Source organism: Trichosurus vulpecula, chromosome 8 (assembly GCF_011100635.1).
Source record: "Trichosurus vulpecula isolate mTriVul1 chromosome 8, mTriVul1.pri, whole genome shotgun sequence".
NCBI lineage: Eukaryota > Metazoa > Chordata > Mammalia > Diprotodontia > Phalangeridae > Trichosurus > Trichosurus vulpecula.
This window is the reverse complement of record NC_050580.1, coordinates 198,463,871-198,491,498: the sequence shown is the minus strand read 5'-3', so window position 1 is coordinate 198,491,498 and position 27,628 is coordinate 198,463,871. Positions and strand designations below refer to the sequence as shown.

The 27,628-nt window shown below is 37.6% G+C and overlaps 1 protein-coding gene across 3 annotated transcripts in view; it reads right to left on the bottom strand.

Moving 5' to 3' along the window:
- The window catches only part of WDR76 (WD repeat domain 76), a 48,610-nt gene that overhangs the window by 16,907 nt on the left and 4,075 nt on the right, over positions 1-27,628 (bottom strand). The window contains exons 1-10 of one of the 3 annotated variants that reach the window (XM_036735795.1): positions 24,898-24,996; positions 24,041-24,409; positions 21,883-21,975; positions 19,904-19,959; positions 13,654-13,780; positions 11,426-11,527; positions 11,281-11,321; positions 11,058-11,211; positions 4,154-4,312; positions 663-880 (exon numbers count right to left, since the gene is read on the bottom strand). In XM_036735795.1, coding sequence (XP_036591690.1) covers positions 663-880; positions 4,154-4,312; positions 11,058-11,211; positions 11,281-11,321; positions 11,426-11,527; positions 13,654-13,780; positions 19,904-19,959; positions 21,883-21,975; positions 24,041-24,409; positions 24,898-24,924 — 1,346 coding nt within the window. In that variant the 5' untranslated portion in view covers positions 24,925-24,996. Of the gene's footprint in view, positions 1-662; positions 881-4,153; positions 4,313-11,057; positions 11,212-11,280; positions 11,322-11,425; positions 11,528-13,653; positions 13,781-19,903; positions 19,960-21,882; positions 21,976-24,040; positions 24,410-24,897; positions 24,997-27,628 lie in introns of those variants that run through there. The other 2 variants (XM_036735797.1, XM_036735796.1) reach the window with 2 other exon arrangements.

Sequence of the window (27,628 nt, the reverse complement as noted above, 5' to 3'; positions counted from 1 at the left end):
AGTACGGAGAGAATCCTGAGAGACCCTTAAGGTTAGAAGTAATGATCTGGAGGGCAAGAACTCTCTTTTTTCTTATTTGTATCCCCAGTGCTTAGCACAGTGCTTGGCATACAGCAGGTGCTTAATAAATGCTTATTGACTGACTGACCTTGAGAAAGGAATGAGAGTAACCTGAAAACCAGCAGAAGAGCCAGAGAAGCAAAATTCTAATTAGAAAGACAGAGATGTAGAGTGAACCCCAAAGATGGAAGAGTTGCAGAGTAAAGACAATAAGGCAGAATTTCGAAGTGGCTGTGAGTATTAAAGAATATATCTGCTCCTTTTCCTGGACTAGTTTTCATGGGATTCCAGAATAACGGGAGTCCAGCATTGGAGGGAGTAGCCAAGGATTCAACGTCTTCTAGAAGGAGCCAGGATTCTGTTAGTGCAAAGGGATAGAAACTGCATGAAAGAGATTTAAAACAAAGGGGAAACTGATAATAATTGAACAGAGGTTCCGGAGGAATACTACAACTTCAAATGAGTCATACAAGAAAAAAAATATGGCATTTGACATGTGACAAATAAATTTCAAGTTATTTTCTGACAAAATATCTTTGATAACTAAACTGAACACCTTATATCCAAGGTTTAACTTACAAACATGGCTAGGAAGAACTTACCTTGCACCAGCAGCTATGAAATAATGTCTATTCACTGGGTGAACCTGGAGAGTTCTTATTAAGCTCATATTAGAATTGAAAAACTGCTCATATGAAGTTCCTGGTGTCCGTCTATCCACTATAGCCACGCCTGCATCCCAGTGCCCTACTATTAAAGTAGATGCATCATCAGCCAAGAAGTCAAAGTATGAAAAACTCCTCTCTTCATTTCTATATACCTAAAAATACAAAAACACTTGTCTTAATAGCAATAAATAGCTTGTTATCTATAGCGTCCTTCTTCCAAGAAGTTCTAAGGATAAACTGGGTACTTATAACAATTTGCTAATAGTATAAATAATTTTAATAATGACATCATCTTCTTGCGACCCTGAAAAGGAAGCATTGGCCATAAATTAGAACCCTTTTCTAAAAGTGAGAAAATAGAGCATTTAATAACTATATGATTCCAAGGCAAAATATGGATTTTCAATAAAATAGAGGACTTTCAAGCTTTCTCAGTGAAAAGACCGGAACTGAATAGAAAATTTGACTTTCAAACACAAGAATCAAGAGAAGCATGAAAAGGTAATCAAGAAACGGAAATTGCAAGGGACTTACTAAAGTTGAACTGTTTTGTTTACATTCCTACATGGAATACATATGATTCATGAGACCTCAGTATTAGGGTAGTTGAAGGGAATATGTATATATATATATATATATATATATATATATACACATACATATATATATATATATATGTGTGTGTGTGTATATGTGTGTATATATATATGTGTGTGAATGTGTATGTATGTATATATCTATGTGTATGTGTATGTATGTGTATATACATATATATGTGTTTATATATGTATATGTGTGTGTGTGTGTATATATATATGTAAAAAAGAAAGAGCAGACACAGGGTGAGTTGAAGATGAAGGGAAGATATCTAAAAGAAATAAAATTAAATTAAGGGATGAGAGAGCAACATACTGAGAGAGGGAGATAGGAAGAGATAGAATAGGGTGGATTATCTCGCATAAAGGTGGCAAGAGGAAGCAGTTCTGTGGGAGGAGGGGAGAGGGCAGGTGAGGGGGGAATGAGTGAACCTTGCTCTCATCAGATTTCGCCTGAGGGGGAATACCATACATACTCAGTTGGGTATCTTACCCCACAGGAAAGAAGAGGAAGACAGAAAAAAAAAATAAAAGGGGGGGATGATGGAGGGGAGGGCAGATGGGGGTGGAGGTAATCAAAACAAACACTTTGGAAAGGGGACAGGGTCAAGGGAGAAAATTCAATAAAGCGGGATGGGTTGGGAAGGAGCAAAATGTAGTTAGCCTTTCACAACATGAGTATTGTGGAAGGGTTATACATAATGATACATGTGTGGCCTAGGTTGAATTGCTCGACTTCTTAGGGAGGGTGGGTGGGAAGGGAAGAGGGGAGAGAATTTGGAACTCAAAGTTTTAAAATCAGATGTTCAAAAAAAAAAAAGTTTTTGCATGCAACTAAAAAATAAGATACACAGGCAATGGGGCGTAGAAATTTATCTTGCCCTACAAGAAAGGAAGGGAAAAGGGGATGAGAGGGGAGGGGAGGGCTGACTGGGGAACAGGGCAACCAGAATATATGCCATCTTGGAGTGGGGGGGAGGGTAGAAATGGGGAGAAAATTTGTAATTTGTAATTCAAACTGTTGTGAAAATCAATGCTGAAAACCAAATATGTTAAATAAATAAATTTAAATTAAAAAAAAATAAATTTAAAAAAAATAAATAATAACTATATGATTTGCCCAAAAGAAAAAAAAATAAAAAATAAATAAAAAAATAAAAGGACTTAATCCAAAAACTAGAGCTAGATCCTAGTTCTTTAATTCAGTGAGCAATCACTGAACTTTTCTGATTGTGCATCTATGAGCAAGTATAAGTTTTTTCAACACACCCACAACATATGTATATTTCCTTATTTATAAGTGTATATAAATATACCTACCATTGTATCAATAATCATATGCATTATAAGACTTTCACAAAAAAAAATACTAAAAAAGGATGAGATAGAGATGAAATAATATTTGATTCTAGAGTCAATAAGGAGTCGCTGAAATTTATTGAGTAGGAGTATGATAGGGTAAGACCTGCACTTTTCACCTTGGCATCTACATGGAGGATGAATTTGAAAAGAGGCAAGGAGACTTGAGGTAAGGATACCATGTATGGGGCTACTGCAATAGTCCCATTGGTGAGAACCTGAACTGTAGTAATGGCTATATGCATAGAGCTGAGATGAGAGACTTTTCAGAGGTAGAAAAATGGCAATATTTGGGTAAGTGAATGGATACGTGCCAGACTGTAGGTAATGCCAGATTCAAATCTTGGAGGCTAAAGGATAATAGTACCTTCCACAGCACTAGGGAAACTCAGAATAGTAGGTTTGTGGGGAAAGATAATGTAATCACAACCTATTCATATGTGCTCATGTGCTGCTCCTTTGTTAAATGAAAAAGGGTAAGAGAGAAAGGAGACATAATCACTGGCCACTGGGGAAAGCCAGAGCCCATACACTGAAGGTACCTGGAGCCACAAGATGACAATAAGCAGAAGAGAGAGGCTAAATTTCTCTTGGGCAGCACCAGGTTCCTGGGTCAGGTTGGATTATAAGCACCAGGAAAAAGTCAAGTCCAGAGCAGCCGCAGGAGGCCAGTAGTGGGAAAGGACAGAGTGGAAGAGTACTGAAGAGAGATGAGGCATTATACAACCTGATAATGTGGCTCAATGGGTATAAATCAAATCACAGAAAACACTTCCAGTTGATTCAGCAGCCTTTTGAAAGGGGTGGATCCTTCACTGATCTTGTTCAATGTGAGAAGATAAGAACCCAAGGTAAAGGGTTCCAAATCAAATATGGGTCCTTAAACTTTTCTTATGTAGATTTGAGCTCAGTGTGGTCCTCCAAAGCTAAAACTAGCCAAGGTCTAAACTACAGGGAACTTGAGCTTCAAAACACTAGAATGAGAATGCAAAAAGGCCCAATGTGTGATGGAGTTTGAATGCATAACCAACAGTTTATTTTTCATCTCAATATCACTGGAATAAAAGCATACTAGCAGCAGATGTGTCTGATGTTCCTAACCCCTCATGAGACAATATGGAAAAAAGTTTTTAAGTGTGGTTGCTGTACACTGTTGTAGGTAGTCAGCTAAATGGTTTGGCAGTTTAGGAAGTGTGCCTTTAATGAAACACTAAATCCCAATTTCATGCCTAAATCCATCCCCACCAAATTTTCGCCTGAGCCAAGAAGGAAAAAATGTTAATTTTCCTTGCCTTACAATGAGTAGTCACATGACCACAAAAATAGGATAGCAACATCTTTTATTTTAAAACTCTCATCCAGAAATGGCCATTTTCTCACAATTTGGCTGGCACAATGACCATTTACATAATTCCATTAAGGCAGTTGGAATATGATTTGAGGTCTGCAAGGAATCACCCTGACACTCACCTCTTCAAACACAGCCCTAGTAAAATCTCCACAGCGTAATGTCCCATCGTAGCTCAGTGACAGCAAGTGGGCTGGATTGGCAGGTGAAAAATTCAGACAGCTAACTACTTGACTATGGAGAGTAAAGGTAAAAATCCCATCTTCTCTAGGTTGCTGAGCCTGAAAAACAGGTATTTTTTTAAGGGAGGGAAGAATGAAAATTATGAGTATTTATTATATTGACACTCCCTCTCCCATAATACTAGCTAAGACATGGAAATTTGAAACTATACTTAAAAAAGACTCTTACCAATTTTAAATCCAACTAAATATTATACTAAGAGACTTACACATTTTTTCCCTACCACTGTCTGGCCTTTTAAAAGTACTTTAGCTATCAAGAACAGATCATCATTCATTTCTCACTCAATCAGAAAAGGTGATATCTACTAGCCATTTCACTCATGGTATAAAATACTACACAAGTCAATCTTATTTCTTCTCCTTACCCTTTTCGCAAGGAGCTAATACAAGTTTTAGAGAAATCACCCACTGAATATACTTAGATCCAAGCATTATTAAAAATAAAAAAAATTTTGTTCCCAAAATACATAGTAAAAAATGCAATGTCAAAATTTCTCCATTAATATTGCTATATCCAACAAATCCACAGATTAGTCCCTACGTTGTCACATTTATAACTAAATTATCATCAGTTCCTAAAAAGTTAGTTTCTAGATGCAGATTTCACAAAATCACAATCTCAGAGTCAAAAGTCATCTACTACAACCTGTTCCTCTACAATATCTCCACTGCAATATCCCCATTAAGTGGTTATCTAGTCTCAGCAGGAGCAATCTACTACCTCCTAACACAGGCTATACTACTTCGGTATAGGTCTAACTGCAAGGTAGATTTTCCTTATGTTGGCTCAAAATCTGTCTCTGCAACTTTTACTCTATACTTCTACTTCGGTCCTCAAGGGCCGAAAAAGGACTGGTCTAATCCTTCTTCCTGACAGCCCTTAAAATACTTAAAGTGATCATGTATAACATTAGATATTAATAGTTAGTCCTGCTAGAAGGAGCTATGGGAAGACAGTAAGTTTTACTGATGCCTTTTGTTTTTATATCACATTCATTTCTGAAAATCAGTCTTCACTACTACCCAAGAAAATAATCAAGATTTAAAACAAACCTAATCCCAGTTCAGTAAACAACACAAGTACAAGCAACATTTCCACACCCACAGTCCCCCACCGCTCCACCGAAACAGAGAGAGGTATATTTTCTTTTTTTTCCAGAGACAAGCTTAGTCATCATAGTTACACAGCGTTCCATTTCATTTTATCATTCTTTCTGCTTTCACATCATTACTGTCCCTGGGTATACTGTTCTCTTCATTTTGATCCCTTCATTCTATACCAGCTTGTCTTTTTTTCTTTCTGAATTCTTCATACTCATTGTTTCTTGCAGTACAATAATATTCCATTGCATTCATGTACTATGATTTGTCCAGCCACTTTCTTTCTAATTCTTTACACAACCTCTTCCTCTTTCTCTCCCTCTCTCTTTCTTTCTCTGTTTAATCTCCTTGGGGCTTCTTTCTAGCAATAGGCTCTGTAGGTCAAAGAGAACAGACAGGTTAGTCACTTTTTTAGCTTAATTACAAACTGTTTTCCAGAATCACTGGGCCAATTCATAGCTCCACCAATATTATGTTATTGGGCCTTTTTTCCTGTAGCCTTTCCATCACTATTTCCAGCTTTTGTCAACTTGTCAGTTTGCTGGGTACGAAATGAAACCTCCTTTATTTTAATTTGCCTTTTTCTTATTGTTAGAGATGGTTATTAATATAAAATGTGCCTTCTGAGATTTAGTTATTTTTATCCTTTGACCACTTGGCTTCTAGAAGAATGGCTTTTGATATATGTATACTAATTCACTATATAGCTTGGATATCAGAACTTTATCAGAGATGTTTGATGCAAAAATTTTTCCCCAGTTAATAGTTTTGCTTGTTATCCTAGCTGCATTAATTTTGTTCATGTAAAAGTCTTTTAATTTCATATAACCAAAGTTGTCTATTTCATCAGTTACAATTTTTCTATCCCTTGTTTGGTTAGGAATTCTCCCTCAAAGCCCTACTTATCAAAGGTACCGCCATCCATTTTCCACCATCTTTAAATGATACGACCCCTTTCATATTTGAGTAAACATTCAAATTGATGGTGTGAGGTACTGGCTGCCTAAATATTTTTTTCTCCTAAAACTTCTTTCTAATTTGCCCAGAAGTTCTTGTTGAATAGCCAAGTTCTTCGCCAAAGATATTTATGATCTTGGGTTTACGGAGCAAAGTTATTTACTTCAGTTGTTTCTGATACATTATTATTCAGCCAGTTCCACTGACCTAATTTTCTATTTCTTTAAGTAGCACCAAAGAGTATGGATGGTTACTGCCTTATAATATGGTCTAAAGTCTGAAAGTGGCTATTAACCCTTCATTTCTACTACTTTTCATTATTCCCCTTGAGATTCTAGTTCTTTTATCCCTCCAAACAAATGCTGTTATCATTTTGTCTTCAGACATGGGAACCTGCAGCCTCAAGGCCACACATGCTCCTCTAAGTCCTCATGTGCGGCCCTTTGACTGAATCTAGACTTCACAGAACAAGTCTGCTTAATAAAAGGTTTTGTTCTGTAAAACTTGGACTCAGTAAAAAGGCTGCACCTGAAGACCTAGAAGGATACATGTGCCCTTGAGGCCAAGGTTCCCCACCCCTCTAGCTCCATAAACTAAGCTGTTGGTAGTTTCACTGGTAGGGCACTAAATCTATAAATTACATTGGATATTTTGTCATTTTTATTATATTAGCAAAGCCCACACATTAGCAATGCATACAACTTCAATTACTTAGGTCTTAATTTATGTCTATATAAGAGTATTTTGTACTCAAGCATTTATGTCTCAAACATGTCTTGGTAGATTTTTGTCAGCCCCGCATCTTTGACACAAAGGTTACAATTAAAAAAAAGAAACATAGTTTTTCATTCCAGCTTTGCAATAAAACAAATGGCCTTAGACCAACTACTGTCTTTACCTTTTTGTACCTAAAGAAAGGAAGCCAGACGTGAGCTCAAGGACCACTCTAGATCTACCATTCTAGGTTACCCTTCATCCCACTGACCACTAGATCTTCATGAAGATAATACAAGGCAACCATCACTTCCAGACACTCATGTTTATTGTGCTCTATCTCTAATCTTCATACATAGCACATGGATGTTGCAAAATTAACACACCATCTTCATCCTTAAGCCATTCTCTATCCCTGATGGCATTACTATAACTGTTCTGAGTGGTGGGATTCAGCCAGCTCGCTCTGCTTCAGTAGAATCAGTACCTAATTTTAGGTTGAATTCAGCGAACCGATTGTTAGTAGGGGCACGACCTGCGCCTGCCACATCCGTCGTGGGGGCGGCACCTCGGCTTGGTTCCATGGAGAACCGGTTGTTAATTCACTGAATCCCACCACTGCCTGTTCTATCTCTACAGTGAGCTAAGCGATTCACTAGAAGCAGAGGGGGCACAGTCGACAGAACAAGCCTGAGGGCAAGAAAATCCAAGTTCAAACCTGACCCCAGACACTAGCTGCGTGACCCTGGGCAAGACACAACCTCTGCCTCCGTAACAGCACTTCCCTCCCAGGGTTGTCGTAAGGCTCAAATTAAATAATATTAGTAAAGTGCTTAGCACAGTGACACCCACATACGTAATAGCCATTTAATAAATGTTTCTACCCTTCCCTTCCAAGGCTTATCATGTAGTTTGAGAGGTAGGATATGGCCATAGAATAATGAGAAAAGAAACCAAGTAAATAAACAAACAAATTAATGGCTTACAGCTTCATATATTAGTACTAATTCCAAGAAATCAGTAACTGTGGGCTTTGGTTAGTCTGGGAAGGCTTCAGGAAACAGATGAAACTTGAGCTAGGAATGGATTTTGATAAGGAACTGTAGGATTTAGAAGTGCAGAAGAGGTGAAAAGAATAAGCACTACAAGCAAAGCAAAATTCATAAACAAAGACAAATAGGAAATAATAGTCATGGCATGCGGGAGAATAGCAAGAAGAACAGTCAACTGAAACAAAGGGGCCATTTTAAGAAAAAGAAAATTGATTAAATAAGGTGGAATTACTTAAAAATGAAGCATCAATGTCCAACTAAAAAGTCTGAAATAAATTAATAAGCAACAAATTAGCAAAGATGAAAAAATATGGAAATAGTCAATGTTGGGAATGTTTGGGAAGACAACACATTAGTGCATTATTGGAGGAGTTGTGGATCAGTACACCCATTCTGGGAAACAGTTATACAAATAAAGTGATTAAAATGACCACACCCTCTGACCTACTACATAGTTATATACCAAGAAGGTCACTGATAAAAAAACATTCCTAAACAACAACATATTTAAAGTAGTGCTTTTCCTGGTAGCAAAAACTGAAAACAAAGTAGGTGCCCATTGATTAAGGAATGGTTAAACAAATTGTAGTATAAGAATCTAATGCACTATCACTCTGCTATCAGAAAGGCAAATATAAATGAACACAAGAGCATGAAAAGATTTGCATGATCTAATGCAGAGTACAGTAAGCAGTGCCAAAAAAACAATACACATAATGACTACAATGTATATGGAAAGAACCACAAAACAATCAAAGGTGAATGTTGTGCATTTAAAGAACACGCATGACTTCAGAGAAATGTGAGAAGACACACCCCAACCCCACTCCTTTGCAGGGGTGGGAGGTCCACAGGGGTGGTTCACTGCATAATTTTCAGCCTTTTCCAATGTATCAGTGTCACTGATTGTCTTTTTTTCCTTTAAAAATATTATTTTCTATTTGTCCCTGGGGACACTGAGTGGGGAGACACTGAGAGTGGTGTTAAAGATATCAATAAAATGTTCTTTCACAAAAATGAGCAGTAAAGCACCATTATGGTGCTTTTTAAGCAAGAAATGGAAACATAAAGAAAGCAATGTTTCTGATGGATTAGGTGGCAAAAGCACTCACTCAACCAAGTACTTATTAAGTAGCACAAGACACCATGGTAGGTACAGGACAAACTAAGGTGAAATGGAAGAACAGTCCCTGCCTTCAAGGCACTTAAATTCTATTTTGAAGCAACATGCACATAGATTAATAAATATAAGATAATTTATAATTTAAGAAAGGAGAGAGCACTAATGCTTAGGGGGAAATCAGGAAAGGGTTCCCATAGAAAAGGACAACTGTGTTGGAGGGATCACCAAGTACAGTACCTTGGAAGAAAGTAAAATTCTAAGGCAGGAAGGCCAGTAGGGAGAGTGTTTCAGGCATGGAGAATATACAAAGGCAGCTAAGAGACAGACTGCTGGGCCCAGGGAATAGCATGGAGGCTAGTTTTCCTGAGACAAAGAGTGACGAGGCATAGCGTGCAATAAACCTGGTAATGTTTGGAGTCAGACTGTGAAGGGCTTTCAATGCCAAGCTGAGAAGTTTGGGGATAGGGAGCTGCTAAAGATTCTTCTGCAGGAGTTGACATGGTAAGACCTCCTATGAGATTATTTTGGCAGTTTTATACAAAATAAACTGAAGAAGGGAGACACTGGTAGTAAAAGAAAACAAAACAAAAAAAAACCCACCACTGTTTAGAGGCTGCTAAAATATTCCAGGCCTGAAATCAAAAGAACCTCAACTAAGAAAACCAAATAGATCCTTTTAAAGGAAGAATCAAAAGGACTTAATGAATAGATACTGAAAGAGGACCTGAGATAAAGAAGCCCAACTGACTACGGTTTCAAGCTTAGGTAACTAAGAAAATAAAACAATGAAACTGGAAAATGGAGCTTATTTGGGGTGGAGACGATGAGTCTAGCTGAGTTTGATATCACTATGAAATTGTCATCCAAGTGAAAATGTCCAAGAGGCAGATACCAGGTTAGAGGAAGGGGATTAGAACCCTCATTCCAAGGCACAGCAAAAAAAAAAAAAAAAAAAAAGACCTTTTTATTTTTTCCCTTTAAAAAGAAAATGTACCACTTGGCTTTCCTCAAGTCTCAGCTAAAATTCCACCTTTTACAAGAAATCTTTCCTAGTCCTACTTAATGTTAGTACCTTCCCTCTGTAATTATTTCCAATTCGACTATATGCATATATATGTATATACACACACACATATCTTGTTTATGCACTTGTTTGTGTTATCTGCATGTTGTATTCCCCTATTAGACTGTGAGCTCCCTGAAGGCAGGGATTCTTTTTGCCTTTTTTTCTTATCCTCAGTGCTTAGCACAACAGTATCTGCTACATGGTAGGCCTTTAATAAATGTTGCTTGACTTAAGTAGAAAAAAATTACTCTAGTACACAACTTATATTACACCATATTCTGAGAAAAATAGTGCCACTTGTTTACAAATATTATAATTTCTATTTTCAAAATAACTTCAGAATCACTTAATCAATTCTTTAGTATGCTGTTGCTATCTAATACACCAATGATGTTCCAGGTTATAGGATCAGAGATTTAGAATTGGAAGGGACCTTCCATATAGTCAAATCCATTCATTTTACAAGGACACTGAGGCCCAGAGAGTTGAAATGATTTGCCCAATGTAACAAATGCAGCAAATGAATGTGCTGGCTTTTCACCCAGGTCCGCTGATCTAAAATCCACTGTTCTTTATGTTGCATCAAAGTATCAAAATAACAGTGAGGCTAAGCAAAAGTGATTTACCCTCTGAGATCTGAATAATGCAACTTGCAATCATAAGATTCAATTAAAAATGTTAATATTTATAACACACAGGTCTAGGATATTTTTTTCCACTTTCTGATTCTACTTTCTCATTTTCAAATAAAAAATAGAAATAGTTTACCAAATCCCATAGTCCGACTTGGCCAAGCTTGTCCCCAGCTGCCACCAATGTCCTAGTTTCTGATGGATGAATAGCCATGGAGTATATTCTGCTTCTGGTAACTTTGCAGACAGTTTCTTCGCTAATGACCATACCAGTCAAACTTGCTTCGTAACTGAAAGGAGAAATTCATTTAAAATTTCAAAATATTTCTATTTAAAACAAAAAAAAAATTTAAATTTACCTTTTCTTATTAGATAACTGCTTTGAAATCTTTTTTCTTGGCTGCAATATTAGAAAGAAATCAGAGCAATAAGATAATGCATTTATTCCAACTACCTCTTTAATATACTAAAAACAACAACAGTTAAAAGTTCTAAAAATGATACCTGGCTTATTTTCATCCACATCTGCAAAACTCCTTTAAACATTTCATTTTCACTAGTCTGATTTTCAGGTATCATTTCCAAAGGTCCAGGAGGTAAGCGAGTCTGTTAGGAAAAAAACAGAGAAGTTTTTCTTTGAGGCTTTAAAACCTTTCATACAACATTCACTGTTACACATCCCTTTGTTTGTAACCCTTAGTCCATAATCTTGATGAAGCTTATCTCTTATTGAATGCTCCAGAAAATAAAAGAATCAAGTTCACCTATGAAAACACAGAACATATAAACTACTTCCTAAGGGTAAAGTGCTTAACCACATAAGCTGTATGAACATCTAGAAAACCAAACTTAATAAATACCTACCGGGCACTTACAAAGCATTTAAAGCTTATAATGTGGTCTAACGAAACTAAATAGAAATCATTAACTGAAGTTTCCCCATAGTCCTAGTCCCTTGGACAGCTCCTTCATATCAAGTAACTAATTCAAAGAGCAGTTAACTGGCTTTTTGAAAAGGTAGGGCCAACTTCTTATATCAGAGGAAAAAATATGGAATGTGATACCCCGAAATAAAAATAAAACACTTTCAATAATTATATTGCAAGAGTACAATACCTTATCCTGAAACTCACTAAAGTTGTTCTCTTACAATATAATTCCTTCTCAATTTAGGAATATGGTCTAAAAGCTAAGAGAAGAAAAAAGTCTATGACACTGAAAAGACAAATGTGAGAGGAAATGTCACTACCACCTTATTATGAACAACCCTCAGCTTTTTTTCTACAGGCAAATGCTCACCATTCCAGTAAGAGACAAAGCATATATAATTTAACCGCTCTATATAATAGACACTACTTTTTTAAAAGTCATACAAATGAGGGAGGAAGGGAAGGAGAGAATTTGGAACTCAAAAAAATTTAAAAACAAGTATTAAAAAATTTTACATGTAATTGGAAAAAAAATTTAGGTTATACACTGGTATTGCAAGGAAAAATAAAGTAGCAGATGGATCAAAGCCAAACAGATTCTCTTTCCCTCTCCCTCCTATACCGTTTCTCTTCAATTTTCTTTCCCTCTGTGTTCCCCTCTACCCTTCACTTTTACTTCATCCCCTCTTTAATTCCTTTGTCCTTTCTTGCCTCTCTCCTTGCCAATCAGCTTAGTCTATAATCTTGGATTACTGCCAGCATTATAGATAGTTCGGGAGAAATCAACTTTGATTCAACAGACATTTTCTGACAGCCCAAGTTACAAAATAATTTGGGGTTCTCAAGGGCAGCTGGAATTATTATCAGCTTCCCCATCTATGTTTTTTTTTTCATTTATTTTCTTTCTTATTTTTTTCCTTTGGATACTAGGTTTCCCTATCTCACTCAGGCTGAAAGCACAGCAGCCACACTAATGGGTCCAATCCCTCTGTTTATAACAATAGAAGCTTTGACCTGATCAGATTCCAACCTAGGCTGGTTCACTCCTCCCTAGGCAATATGGTGTCCCCCACCCACCTCCCAAGCTCACTACTCTGCAGTCAGACACTACAGATATCCAATTGGCCTTAGCCCTACCGCATCTCAGAACAACTGAGCTCAAGCAACCCACTAACCTCATCCTCCCCAGTGGCAAGGGATTACAGGTATGTGCCACCATGCCTAGCACTTATCTGTTATTTATCTATTTAAATTCATGACCACGTTACTATTAACTAGCTTTAAAAAGCAACTCTGTTAAGGGAAAGGGAGGGAAAGCAATGAGCATTTATATAGCACCTACTATGTGCCAGGCACTATGCTAAGTGTTTTACAAATAAGAGCTCCTTGAATTTGTGAAGTCTTCATTTTTGAATACGAAGGTAAAATGTATTTTTATTACTTTCAAGTACATAAGTAAATGGAATACAGCTAATCAAGTGTTACCGAGTAAACACACCCAACTAACATTAGTTTTTACCTTATGTTCATTCAATTTGAGTATATTTATGAAACTTAAAAAAGTACACCCCCTTAAACAGATGGATATTCCTCTTACACACAATTAAACAAATGACATAATTCATTTCTTACATGAGCCTACAAAAGCCAACTTCAGTACAAATCCAATCCTATCTAATACAAATTCTAATTCTGATCCACATTAGTTAATTCTGAACATTTAACTATAGTTCAAAAGCCTAAAGAGTTTTAAGGTTCTTTTTGTTGTTGTTAGTGTATTCTACTTTGCACTGTCACTCTTACATATTGATCAACTACTGAGTCAGGCTGTGGTGAAGGATCTGGTAGTGGGACTCCTGATGGGTCTATTTTTAATAACCTCATGGATCTTCGACAAACAATCTCATCTTCTGCCTTCTTTGGCTTCTTTCTAAAGGAATTAAAAGTCCACGTTAACTTATAGCATAACTTTACTATTACCAACGTGAGAGAAAGCATGGCAATCAACTAACAACTTTGAATTTAATTTCCATGACTACAAACATAACTACAGTCTATATTAGTTCAGAAATAAATTAACAAATTCTATTTGTTGGTACTGTAAAGAAATCAACAAGCTTAGCCTCTAATGAAAACTGTTTTTCTCCTTATACAAAAAGTAATGCTACAGAGTAGCTATCCATAGAACAGTGCTTCTGCTTTTCTAATAGTATAAATGTACCTGATTCATCCACATTCTGTCACCCAGTACCAATGAATCCAGGGAGAAACAGTCTTTTAGAGCTAACTAGATGAGGTTAAAAGAAAAGAATTTTCCTTTGTGCAAAATAAGTATACCTGGGGAACCTCATAAAGAAGGGATCAATACATCTCAGGATTTGTGATAAAAGATAGGAGAGCTGGGCAGGGTCTGATATATACCCTAAATTGTAGATTTCAAGAAGTTCAGAGAAAGAACCAATAGGATCCCATGGACTAAAATTCTACAGGAAAGGTCAGCTGAAGAGAAATGGGGAGTTCTCAAGAATGAAATTCTGAATACACCAATAGAATTAATTCTAATGAGAAGTAAAAAGAGGACATCTCTAAAAAAAGATCAGCTATAAGTAGCACAACAGATAGACCGCTGGAGTTGGTAAGACCCGAGTTCAAATCCAGCTGACGCTTACTAGCTGTGTGACCCTGGGCAAGTTACTTGACCTCTGTTTGCCTCAGTTTTCTCAACTGTAAAATGGGGATAATAACAGCACCAACCTCACAGAGTTGTTGTTAGGATCAAATGAGATATTGTAAGGTGCTTAGGGAACCTAAGGTGGAGGTGAAGACATTCACTTAGCATTCTAGGCATGAGGGACAGCTGGCCAGTCTTGGCATGGCTATAAAAAGTGCTTATTCTCTCTTCTTTCCCTCTCAATACAGATTCACAGGGAACACATCATCCTAGATTAAGAAAAACAAAACCAAAAAAATAAGTACAGCAAATAGAAGCAAAAGCAGGTAACAAGAGAAATAAAAGTAAAGTAAAAACATGGAAAAGACCTGAGAGAATGTCAAGTGTGCTAAAGCTCAAGGTGAGCTAGAGCTAGGGAAGAAAGCTAAGGACATAAAAATGGTTTCCTTTTTTCTTTTAAGCTCTACTGGAGAAAAGAGAAAGCTCAAAGGGAAAAAAACCGCTGCTGAGTGGATGGGACAAAGATAATCAACAACAGAGAGTAGATGGAGTTGTTCAATTCTTTATTTTGTTTTGCTTTTTCTGCAAATTAGAACGATCAGACTGGAAAGGACAAACCTAAAAGGGTTATTCAGAAATTGCTGCCCAAGCTAGTAAGTAATTAAATAGTAAGAGAGTACCTAGCTTCCCCAGATGAATTTAGAGTCACCTAACCCAAATGAACACCATCCTAGGAAACTGAACCAGCAGACATGAATGCTGAGTCACTGCAAGTTAGTCATCTTTGCCAACAGGAGAAACATCACAGGAACTGAGAAGGAAAAATGTTGATTCAATCTTCAAAAATGAGAAGAGGCTGGAGGCTGCAAATGAGAGGTCAGGGAGCTGGATTTCAATTCCTGACAAAACCCATGTTATTAGAATGTATTACTGAAATTAGTGAATAGCTAGAAAATGAAGCAGTGATCATAAAGAGTCAGCATGGTTTCATCAAGAAAAGTCAGACCAGACTAATCTCATTTCCCTTTCTGATGGGTGACTAGACTGGTAGATCAGAGAAACACTGTAGATATAATTTACCTAGAGTTTAACAAAGCATTTACCAAGATTCTTGTACCCTTCTTATGGAAAAGACGAAAGACAAACAACAGTACAATTAGGTGGATCTGAAATTGGTTGAATGGCTGAACCTAAGTCATAGCAATTAATGAATTTTCTAGGTTAACCTCAAAGGTCTCCAGTGGAGCATCCAAGTGATCTGTGCCTGAGTCTATGCTTTTTGGCACTTTGACTCAAAACTTAGATAAGAGTACAAATAGCCAGCTTATTAAATTTGGAGACAATACAAAACTGTGAAGGATAACTAACAGTCAGGACTCAAAAAGGTCCTGCCTGACAAGCTAGAACACTGATATACAAGATGAAATATGAGGAACTATAAAAATGACATAAAATATAAAAGTGTACATTTACACTAAGTTTTAAAAAACTGGCAAAAACAAGATAAGGATTGTGCATGGCTAGACACTGATTTGTCTGAAAAGATATGGGAGTTTTAGTGAATTATAAATTCATTATGGATCTGGAAGCCAAGTAAATTAGTAAAACCTTGGGCTACATTGTAGCATAGCTACAATGGATTAGGAAACTGGTCCTAACACTGTGCTCTGCTCACGTCAGAATAATTCTAATCAAAGAACACAGATTAAGAACAGAGAAGGACTTTAGTCTGAAGCCACCATTTTATATAAATGAGTAAACTGAGGTCCAAAGAAGTTAAATGACTTGTCAGACATCACACAGGTAATGAAGAGGCAGAATCTGAACCCAGAGTCTGACTCCAAATAAAGCAGTTTTTCTATCATAGCCATTTTAGGGAGGAAACTGAAAAGCTGGAGAGTGTCTAGAAGAGGGTAAAGAGGTTGGTGAAGAGCTTCCAGTTCATGCCAAGGCCATATAAGGATGAGCTAAAAATGTTTAGCCTAGAGAAGGGATCTGAAAGGGCAAAACAGCTGTCTTCAAGTATCTGAAGGACTATCACTTGGAAGAGGGATTAGCCTTCGCTTCAGGGCACAGAAACAGGAATAAAGGTAGAATTTGCAAAGAGGCAGAGTTAAATTTGATGCACAGGAAAACTCTAACACTCTCTAAAGCTCTTTAATTAGAATCATGCAAAAGTGGAACAGGCTGTGGTGTTGGGAAGTACTGGCTCCCTTACTTGAGGTCTTTAAGCAAAGGATTGACACCATTTGCAGCCATGCTGTAAAGAAGCTGTTCACATGGATATGAATGGAACTAGATGGTGTCTCTTCCAATACTGAGGTTCTATGATCCTAAAGGAAAATGGAACCTGTCACCTTTGATCATGTATAAGCAAACTTTTGGCAAAGGCTTAGATTCTTAGTTTCTTCGGTACCCCCCCCTTTCTTAGCTTTGGCTAGTCATTCGTTCTGAATTCACTTACGACAATTTTATCTCCTTGACCCATGGTGAACTTTACTCTTAAAATTAAATACTCTCAGCACTTGAAGAATGATTTGCTTTTTCATTTTCCTCCCAGATCTATATCTCCAGCCCTAGTCTCTCACTGGAGTTCCTGGACATCTACTTATCAGTCAAACATTTATTAAGCTCTTACTGTGTATGCACCAGGTACAGTACTGAGCACTACAAAGAAGCCAAGCAGTTCCCTGCCTTTTAGGCCCTTATATTCTAATAGGTGAAGCAACAGGTAAATCACTAGATACATACAAGAGATATACAAAGCAGACTAGACAGAAGGCAATCTGAAGGAAAAACACTAGTAAGTAGGAGTTCTCCAGAGGAAGGTAGAGTTTGAACAGAGTTTCGAAGCAAGTCAGGGAAACTAAGAGGGACAAAGCACTGTAGGTCACAGGGACAGCCAGCCAAAGTCAGAATTTGGGAGTGATCAACTCTTTCCTCTCCCTGACCTCCTAAATCCAGTTAGTTCCCAAATCTTGTTGATTTTGCCTCCACAACACCTCTTACATCAGTTCCCTCTATCCAATCAGTCAACGTTACAGTTAACTCCGTGTCAAATGTACTCTCACACAGACTATACCAAGAACCTAACTGGACTCCAGACTTCCAGTCTCTACCCTCTCTAATCCATCCTCCACACAATTCCCAAAATAATCATGCTAAAGTGCCTGAGCACGTGCATGGGAGGGACATTCCCCTGCCCAAGAATACTGAGTAGCTCTCTCTTGCCTTCCTCAGCTGAACAATGAGAGTCACAGAAACTCGTTCCAATCTACCTTTTTTTCAGGTTTATTGCATAAAACACTTCTTTGTGTACTCTTATGTTCCCAGCAAACCAGTCAGTCTACTTTCTCTTCAACTCTAAGCTCCCTACCTTTGTTGGTCCCTGAGCCTAGAATGAACTCTTTCCTCACCGCCACCTCTTAGAACCCCCAGATTCCAGTAGGCCTCAGCTCATGTTACGTATTATAGGAAAACTTCTCAGATCCCTTAGCTATTAGCGCTCTCTTTCCCCTCATATGATTACCACATGTTACCTCACTATCCAAATATTTGTTATCTAAATTCTTACCGCTATTTCATCCAGACCTTGAACTCTAATGATATACGGAATTCCTAATGATAAAACTCCCTCTACCACTGCATTTAGAATACTGAGAAAATAAGTGACTTGACAGCATTGCATCAGAGACCAGAATTAAGCCAAGTCTTTCTCATACTGCCAACTATGACAAAAGTTTTATTATAAGAAAACCACTTACAAAATTTGTCTTCCCTCAAATATTCCCCTCCCCTTTAACTATTAATCCCAACCACCAGGCCAAGGGTCAACAACTTTTTGGTTAACTAAAAATGTTCTAAGAGAATGATTCAAATACCCAAAGATTAAGAGATTCTTTGCTGAAACCAGAAGGAGGTAGGGGAAAAGATTGAGGGAAAATTTTAATTTAATAAAAAAGATTAAGAAAGGCCCTTAGAAAATTGATGAAGACCTTGATTATTTTTGCAACAATAACACCCCTATTATCTTGCTGCTAAAGTCAAAGGTAAAGTAAAGGACATTCTATCATGGCTATCATACAATTTTGTTAGGGAAATTATACCAAAAAAGTCAATACTTCATTCATTCTTTAATGTGAAAATTGATGAATACTTGCAGTTGTCACCTAAATTTTATTAAATACAAAATAAAAATCTTATTTTTATAATTTTAATATTATTTTTCAAGATCAAGTACCAATCAAACATTTTTTCTAATTATTTACTATGAAGTGCTGGTTCCTATTTTAAGATTTACTTTAAATCCTTGGATAATGTATAATGCAACATGTATCCTTAGATAATGAAGACCCCTTACCTATTTTCACGCTGTATCTCCTCTGTAAAAGGTAAGCTCCTTTCAATTCAGAAACATTTTATCAGCCAAGCACTATGCTAGGAACACTCAGACAAAAATGAACATAGACCCTAGGCCAGCTGCTTACATGCTACTGGATGGAATCTACAAATAAGTTTATACAAAGTAACTGATTGGGGAGGGAGGGGGGAGAGGAACATGACAGCGAGAATAATTCAGAGGATCTGTGAAGGTGGCTCTTTAGTAGAAATGCAAATGAAACTAAGATTCCAAGAGACAGAAGAGCAGAGAACATTCCACACTTGGGTGACAACTGGTACCAGCGCTTAGAGTTGAAGGCAGAGTGCCAAGTTCAAGGACACTTGGGTAGAACAGAGAATAGGCAAATGGGAGTTTGGACAACAGGATCATAAACATAGAGCTGGAAGAAACCTTAATGACCAACGAATCCAACTCTCTCAGTTTTACAGAGGAGGAAATGAGGCTCAAAGAGACTTGACCAAAATCACACAGGTATTAAGTGGCAGAACAAAGATTAAAACCCAGATGTTTTGCTCTTTCCACAGTACCATACTGCCTCCTAGACCCAGATTGTAAAGGGCTTGTAAATGCTAAATAAAGGAGCCTGTTTTTTATTCCAGGAGCAATAGGGAGCCACCAAAGTTTTTTGATTAGAGGAATGACAAGGTCAGACTTTACTTTAGGAATTCTCTATTTGGCAGCTGTGTAGGACAGAATGGAGAAGGCAGAAAAACCAACTAGATTACTGCAGCAGCACAGGTGTGAAGGGATAATAGCCTGACAGAGACAGAGTTTAAAACCAGGCCCTGACTCCAAATCAAGTGCTCTTTCCATTGAAACATACTGCCTCTCCAAGGGTGACTTTCCTCCAGGGTCCCTCCAAGTGCCTCAACTCAGTTCAAGAGTTTCCAGTCTGTTTGATGCTACTTTCTCAAGTCTTTTAACTACCTATTCTACAATATACCAGACTCGAAGAATCAGAGACCCAAATATGACTTTACCTCTTGATTCCATGAGATGGCTTTTTAGTTATCATTTCACGTAATCTTGCAGCTGTCTGTAAAATATCCAAAATACATATGTAAAAACATTACGGTAATATGCTTTACCATAAACACATTGTTCAATAACACTTTTCTGATAGAGATAAATAGAGACAGCTTATAAAGTGCTTTTCTCACAATTACCTTGTGAGGTCAGTAGTAGAATTATCTCTATTTTACAAATAAAGAATCTGACAGAGTTAAAGTGACCTGAATAGCAGCAGCTAGGTGGAGAGGATAGAGAGCTGGGACTAGAGGCAGGAAGACCTGAATTCAAATCCAGCTTCAGCTACTTCTTACTTGTATGACATAGGACAAGTCACTTAATCTCTGCCTGCCTCAGTTTCCTTAAATCTAAAATGGGGTTATGATAGCACCTACCTCCCAGGGTTGTTGTGAGGATCAAATGAGATATTTGTAAAGTGCTTAGCACAGTGCCTGACATGTAGTAGATATTTAATAAATGCTTGGTTCCTTCCTTCCATTGAACTAATATTTACTAAGTGTCTAACAGATTAGAAGACACAGTATTAGCAGCAATAAGAAATAAAGAATGTTTATGTTGTGATATTATTCTCAAGGAGCAGTACCCAAAGAGAGATTTTACATGTACCTTAATGACAGTGAGGCCTTGTTTTGTCAACTGCATTTATTTTCTGGTAACAGACACTACAAGGCTGGTATTAGATCTACCATTTATTAGATTCAATAACTGAGTCTAAAGAAGATATATTTTTACTAAAAAGTTCTGTTCATTAAGCTTTCATAAGTCCAATCATATCTTCCACTGACTTAACACATTAAAAGTATAGCTTCTATAGAAATGCTTTATCTGATCTGCATCTTCAGAACTGTTTTCTGATCTTCAATTTGCAATGGCTATCAATTTTGCTTCAAATTTCCGTCTCAAACTATTCATACATTCCTCATATAAATCCCAAGTAGTTAATCATTCCTAATCAAACATTTAAATACAACTGGAAGCTGTATTTAAAGAAAGAAATCAATAAATCCCCTAAAATTCACACTCCAGATTACACTTAACACTGATGCCAATAATTCAGTAAAACATTTCTTCTTGGACACTACAGCGTGAAATATTGCTACAAAACATGTACCCATACTCTAGAACACATTTCTTCTTGGCATGTTCAGCCCAGGAATTTAACTGGCTGGAGAGTCTACAGTGAACAAGGTATAACGGGAAAAAAAAAAAACTACAACTCAGATCCAAATAGAGAATGTAGAAAAGTCATAAGTTCCTACCATCATACTTAAGCTTCCAAAGGATTGGCCAAAGGGGAGAGATCACTCTGGATCAACTACCTAGAGAACCTTATTTATTAAGGAAAAAGAAATGTCTCTGTCCAAGAGTTAAAATCAATGACTTTAGCATATAGGTCCACTAAGGGCAATGACGTGCCCACCAGAAAGCCAAAGTTTACCCCTCACTCTATGAGGCAGGGAGGATCTAGAAGTGAGGCATAATGATGTAGTTTTAATACATAATAATGAAATTCTTCCCATGGCAGAGCTAGGGAGGAGAGCAGAAGGGCTCTATAAGATTAGCAATCTGGAGAGAATGCTTAAGAATAAGGGCTTAAGAATACTTTGACTAAACTACATTTGCTGTCCCTAAGGAACATTCCCCTCCTTATCCAAAATAAGGTAGTCTAAAGATCCAACAGTAGAACAGTGGCTATCACAACTCAACCCTGAACATACATACTACCATAGGTCCTCCTCCCTACCTTAAGAAGACATCCTGACTAGAAGACAGTTTCTTCCCAGTAAGCCCAAACCCTACTTTTCATGGTATATTTTATCCTCAACTCTGACTGTTTAAGGCATAACATGAAATTAGATTACCACAGCAGTCATTTCACAAAAGGATGGAATTTGTGTATTTTCTCGTTAAATTGAGAATCTATACAAACCTCCACCAAATGAAGTGAAGCAAAAAATTCAGCATTTTCTGATATGTTTTTTAGCCTCTTCTTCTCATAAGCTGATAACTCTGTTGAACCATCCTATGGAAAAAAAAATATCTTTTAAGTACAGTTCCCAACAATCATACCTTACAAAGACAGCAACTTAATTCCACATAGGTCACCAACCCTTCTTTTGAACATCACCTCCCATTCATTCAATGATGTATACGAGGAAACTGCCAACCAGTCAAGATGTTGTTATATATCCCAGTCTTGGCAATTCCATGAAATGTTTTATAGCACCCTAAGTCTTGTAAATGTCTCTGTAGATTTCCAAAACAGTGTGAAATGTCCTTGAAAACTATTAACAAAGATGACATTTATGAACACTTGTTGCCTTTACTTGTTCAGATACTGAACAGCTATATTTACAATTTTAAGTGAAGGCAACAAAGGACAAAGGGGGAAAATGTTTAGGTTAGCTCTTGTTAAAGTATCTTGTTTAAAGAAATACCACATATCATTAAGAACCAGTCAATTAACAAGCATTTATTAAGCACTATGTGCCAGGCACTGTGCTAGTACTGAGGATACAAAGACAAAAAAAGGGAAGTCAATGAGCTTATATTCTATCCAGGAACACAACACACCAAACACACACACACACACACATATGCACACATAAGGATATCTGTATGTGTATATGATCTAGATTAGATATTATTACCTCATCCATGAGGCCTCTCTAATAATAGGAGAGATCCTTTCCAAGCCAGTATTTCATGCTTGTTTGACCTTTCTTATATGCTTTTCTAAGTTGTATTAACATGTATACATAGCTCACATCCTATTAAGTTGTAAACTCCTTACTCTATTTGGGTGTGTGTGTGTTTTCTTTTACAAAATGGCTAATATGGAAATATGTTTTGCACGATATCACATGTATGAAAGTGAAGTGAGCAGAACCAGGAGAACACTGTACGCAGAATCAGCAATAAGGCTTAATATTTATTTTTGCCCTACTTCATCTTCTCTTCATTACCATGATCCAAGTTTGCCAAGGGAAGATCCTAATTTTGTCTTTATATTTTCACAAGCACAAGGCCTGGCACACATAGTATGCACATAATAAACGTTTTTTGAGGCAATGTGGCATATTGAGAAAAGAAGTAGCCTTGGAGTTAGGAGAGACCTGGGTTCAAATTTTGCCTCTGATGTCCATCAGCTGTGTGGCCATGCTTGAGCAAATTATTTAACCTCCCAGAACCCCAGTTTCTTCACCTGTAAAATATATAAAGAACAATACTACCCATAGTACCTACCAGAGAATTTTTGTGAGGACCAAATGAGGATGTAAGTAAAACTCTTTAAAACCTTGGAAAGTGCCAGCTATGTTAAACAGATGTTTTAAGCACAGCATCTGTACAATTAGTAACAATTTTTCTTTCCTTCATGCTTTTCATTAAAGGATAGTGACTCTTGCACATTAAGAATATATACTAGGGATGTTCAAGATGCATTGACAGAATTTTTAGTCTTCAAATGATATGCTACAAGTATAAAATGAAAAATATAAGTTTTTAAACTGAAAAAATGTCTATATTAGAACTAGAGAATATTAAAGCTTAAAGAACTTGCAAGATCATATACAGACTGGCACCTCCCTTATTTAACAGTTGAACAAACTGAGATCAAGAGGGTCAAGCTGACTTGCCCAAGATTACATAGCAAGTGAGTGACTTTCCACAGAAGTATTCCTTTCATTGTACCATACAAAAAATTGAAAGCTATTTCAGGCCAATGAGGTATTTGAAAAAATTATCAGTTAACTTCAAATGAAATACGTGGCTTAGCCCTCTTCTCTAGGTACTTAGGTCATAGGATTTAGAGCTAGAAAGGAGTCTTAGAGATCATCTAGTCCAGCTGCCTGATTTTACAAATAAGGATACTGAGGACTAGAGAAAAGAAGTAGTACCTTGCCCAAGGCCATAAGTTTGTTTAGATTTAGGTCTTTGGATTCAAAATCCAGTGCTTCTGCCACACTTAATGCTTATAATTTATTAAATTCACCAAAATTTCAAATTTTAAAAGCAAAAGGTAACATTTTCATTATATAAATCAATCAGTAAAACTGACAAGATAGTTCTCAAACTGGGATACTTACCATATCAGCTGTTTCATTTTCTTCACCATCTCCATCCTGGTTGCTTTGCATTTCATTGCTGAGAGACAACACATTTTTAGTATTCCTGGGTATCACAACACTTGGTTCTGTCTGACTGTATTCTTCTTTGGGAAACATAGCTTTTATTGCTGGAGTTCCAAGTTCTCTGTGTTTCCTTTTTACTTTAGGCTTCTCTTCATCGTTAGAATTATCTTCTGATAGATTTTGAGGGCTCATTATTTGGCCCTGTTTGTTCTTTTTGACAACAAATGGAAAAAGGAGTACTTGAGCTTGCTTCTGTAAAATTATAGTCTGCTGTGGTGTCAGAGATGAGCCAATTACGCTCTGGGAGGGTTTAGATTCATTCACCTATTAGTTCAATAAGAAATGCAAAGTGTTACAATCTGATCTTCCTCACAAAGTCCTTTGCTTGAGCTATGTAATAACTCAGTATCTGCTGGTGCATTTCCTAAAATCTGAGTATGCATTAGCCTGCATTTAACAAGGCCTCGCCATAGCTGTCTCTCCCACAGGCCCCTTTCTCCCACGCAATGCCAATACTATGTATGCCACCAGCTTCTGAACAGGTCTGGTGTAACTTAAGGAAAGCATGAAATTAGCAAGCACATTTAACATCAGCAGAGGAGTCCAGAGAGCAGGAAGCCAGTCAACAAAGCTGCAAGCCTGGACAAGTCTCTCCTTTACCCTGGGGCCTCACAAGCGGCAGTCCAGCACCGTCAGTCAAGCCCAAGGAGATCCCGCCTACCTATAAGCCGGGGTCTCCCTCTCCCCACCCTCCCCCATTCCGGTTTCTGCAGTCCAACTCCCGACTTGCTCTCAACCTCAAAACTCCACACCTGGACAGACTCCCGGGACGCCGCCATCCTCTCCCTGCTCCAGCTGCCTTCCCGCCAAGAGCGCGCGCCAAGTGAAGAAGGGATGAGTCCTGCCGGGGCGGGGACAGACTAAACCGGGGCTTACCCGGCCGATGGGCGGGACTGAGAACTGGGAGGGTAGGGGGCAGGGCGGGTGCTAAGACCGGCGGGGCCTAGAGGGAAGCGGTCGTCGTAGTTCCGTCGTTTTCCGTCCCTTCCGACTCTTAGTGACCCCATTTGGGGTTTTCTTGGCAAAGACACCAGAGTGGTTTGCCATTTCCTTCTCCGGCCCATTTCACAGATGAGGAAACTGAAATCAACAGGGTTAAGTGACTTGCCCAGATTCCCAGAGCTAATAAATGTCTGAGGCCAGATTTGAAATCAGTAGTATCTTCCCAACTCCTGATCCTGGGCTCTATCCACTGCGCCACTTAGCACAGCGAATATGGAGAGTGCTAGGACGCCCGCCGGCACGGGTACGATATGGGGAGGCTCAGGCTCCAGCCTCTGCTGGGGAGCAAACCCTGCCTTGCTCCTTCCTGTCTACCTGCTTGAGCAGTGAAGTTCAGAGGGTTTAGCTCCTGGACATGATCTCGAAAGAGTGAAGGAAAACAGATTTGTTAAGACTGTATCTGATAAAAATCTGTCTTCCGGGGCGGCTAGGTAGCGCAGTGAGTAGAGCACCGGCCCTGGAGTCAGGAGGACCTGAGTTCAAATTCGGCCTCAGATACTTGACACACTTAGTAGCTATGTGACCTTGGGCAAGTCATTTAACCCCAATTGCCCTGCCCCCCCCCCAAAAAAGATTTGTCTTCTAGAATATATAAGGAACTCATACACAGATATAAAATAATTCACACTCCCCAAAGAGGAATGGCCAAAGGTCATAAACAATTTTTGAAGAAAAGACAAGAACTACATGAAAAGATGTTCAAAATCCTTAATGATTAAAAAAATGGACAAATCAAAAAACTTGGAAATGCTACCTGTGTGCCCTCGGGTGATTCACTTCCCCTCAGGTTCCTCATTTATAAAATGAGGGAGTTCTCTTTCAGCTACAAAGTCACATTCCCTACAACTATTATATTGCCTGAAATAACAAAAAATAATAATAACTCAATACGACACTGTAGAATTCAATAAATCAGTGTCTGACAAACCAGAAAACAAATTACTTAGCCAAAAACTCCCTACATGATAAAAACTGCTGGGAAAACTAGAAGGTGGACTAGCAAAAATTAGTCTCAGATCAACGCTTTACATTCTATTCCACATTACATTCTAAATTAATATATAACTTTAATATCAAAGATCATGCCAAAAAAATTAGAAGAGAAGCAAATCATGTACATCTCCCAACTATGGGAAGGAAATGTATTTTTAACCAAAAAAGGGACAGAGTCAATTACAAAAGGTAAAATAGATAATTTTGTTTACACAAAACTAAAGACTTCCACGAAACAAAATGAATGCACCTAGGACAAGGGAAGTAGTGATATGGGGAAAAAATCTTGGTATCAAGTTTTTCTAATAAGGGTTTTTGGTACATGTAAACAATTATCAGATATATATAACCAAAAGCAATTTCCAACACATAAATGATCAAAAGATATAAACAAACACCTCAAAAATAACTGCAATCTACTAAGAACTACATGAAAGAATTATTCAAATTATGAATAACAAATGAAATACAAATCAAAACAACTCTGGAGTTTCATTTACCTCACAACTTGAAAAGTGAGAAAGAAAAAAGACAGGAATAGTTAATGTTGGAGTTGGAATAAGATAGAAATACTAATGCCTTATCAGTGGATCAATATATCAGTACAATCATTTTGGAAAGCAATTTGGAATTATGCAAATTAAATGACTAAAATGTCTGTGCCTTTTGACCCAGAGATTGCCATATTAGGCTAATATCCCAAAGAGGTCACTGATAAGAAGAAAGTCCCTATGTACACTAAAAAACTTTTATATCACTTCTTGTGAAAGCAAAGAATTCAAAACAAAGTAGATGCCCATCAATTGTAGAATAGCTAAACAAAATGCAGTACATGAATGCAATATTACTGTACTGTAAGAAATGATAATCACTCTTTGGTGACAAAGAAGACCAAAACACACAGCCAGAAGAAGTCAACAAAGTCAAAGAGCCTCCAAGAAATACATGAACTGGTTTCAGGCCATGGAACAGCTCAAAAAGGATTTGGAAAAGCAAGTTAGAGAAGTAGAAGAGAAATTGGGAAGAGAAATGAGAGTGATGTTAGAAAACCATGAAAAACAAGTCAATGACTTGCTAAAGGAGACCCAAAAAAAACACTAAAGAAAGTAACACCTTAAAAAATAGACTAGGGGCAGCTAGATGGCGCAGTGAGTAGAGCACCGGCCCTGGAGTCAGGAGGACCTGAGTTCAAATTCGACCTCAGACACTTGACACATATACTAGCTGTGTGACCTTGGGCAAGTCACTTAACCCCGATTGCCCTGCCAAAAAGCAAAAAAAAAAAAAAAATAGACTAACTCAAATGGCAAAAGAGCTCCAAAAAGCCAGTGAGGAGAAGAATGCCTTGAAAGGCAGAATTGGCCCAATGGAAAAGGAGGTCCAAAAGACCACTGAAGAAAATACTACCTTAAAAATTGGATTGGAGCAAGTGGAAGCTAATGACAAAAAAAAGAGCCTAGACATCATCTTTCAAGAAATTATCAAGGA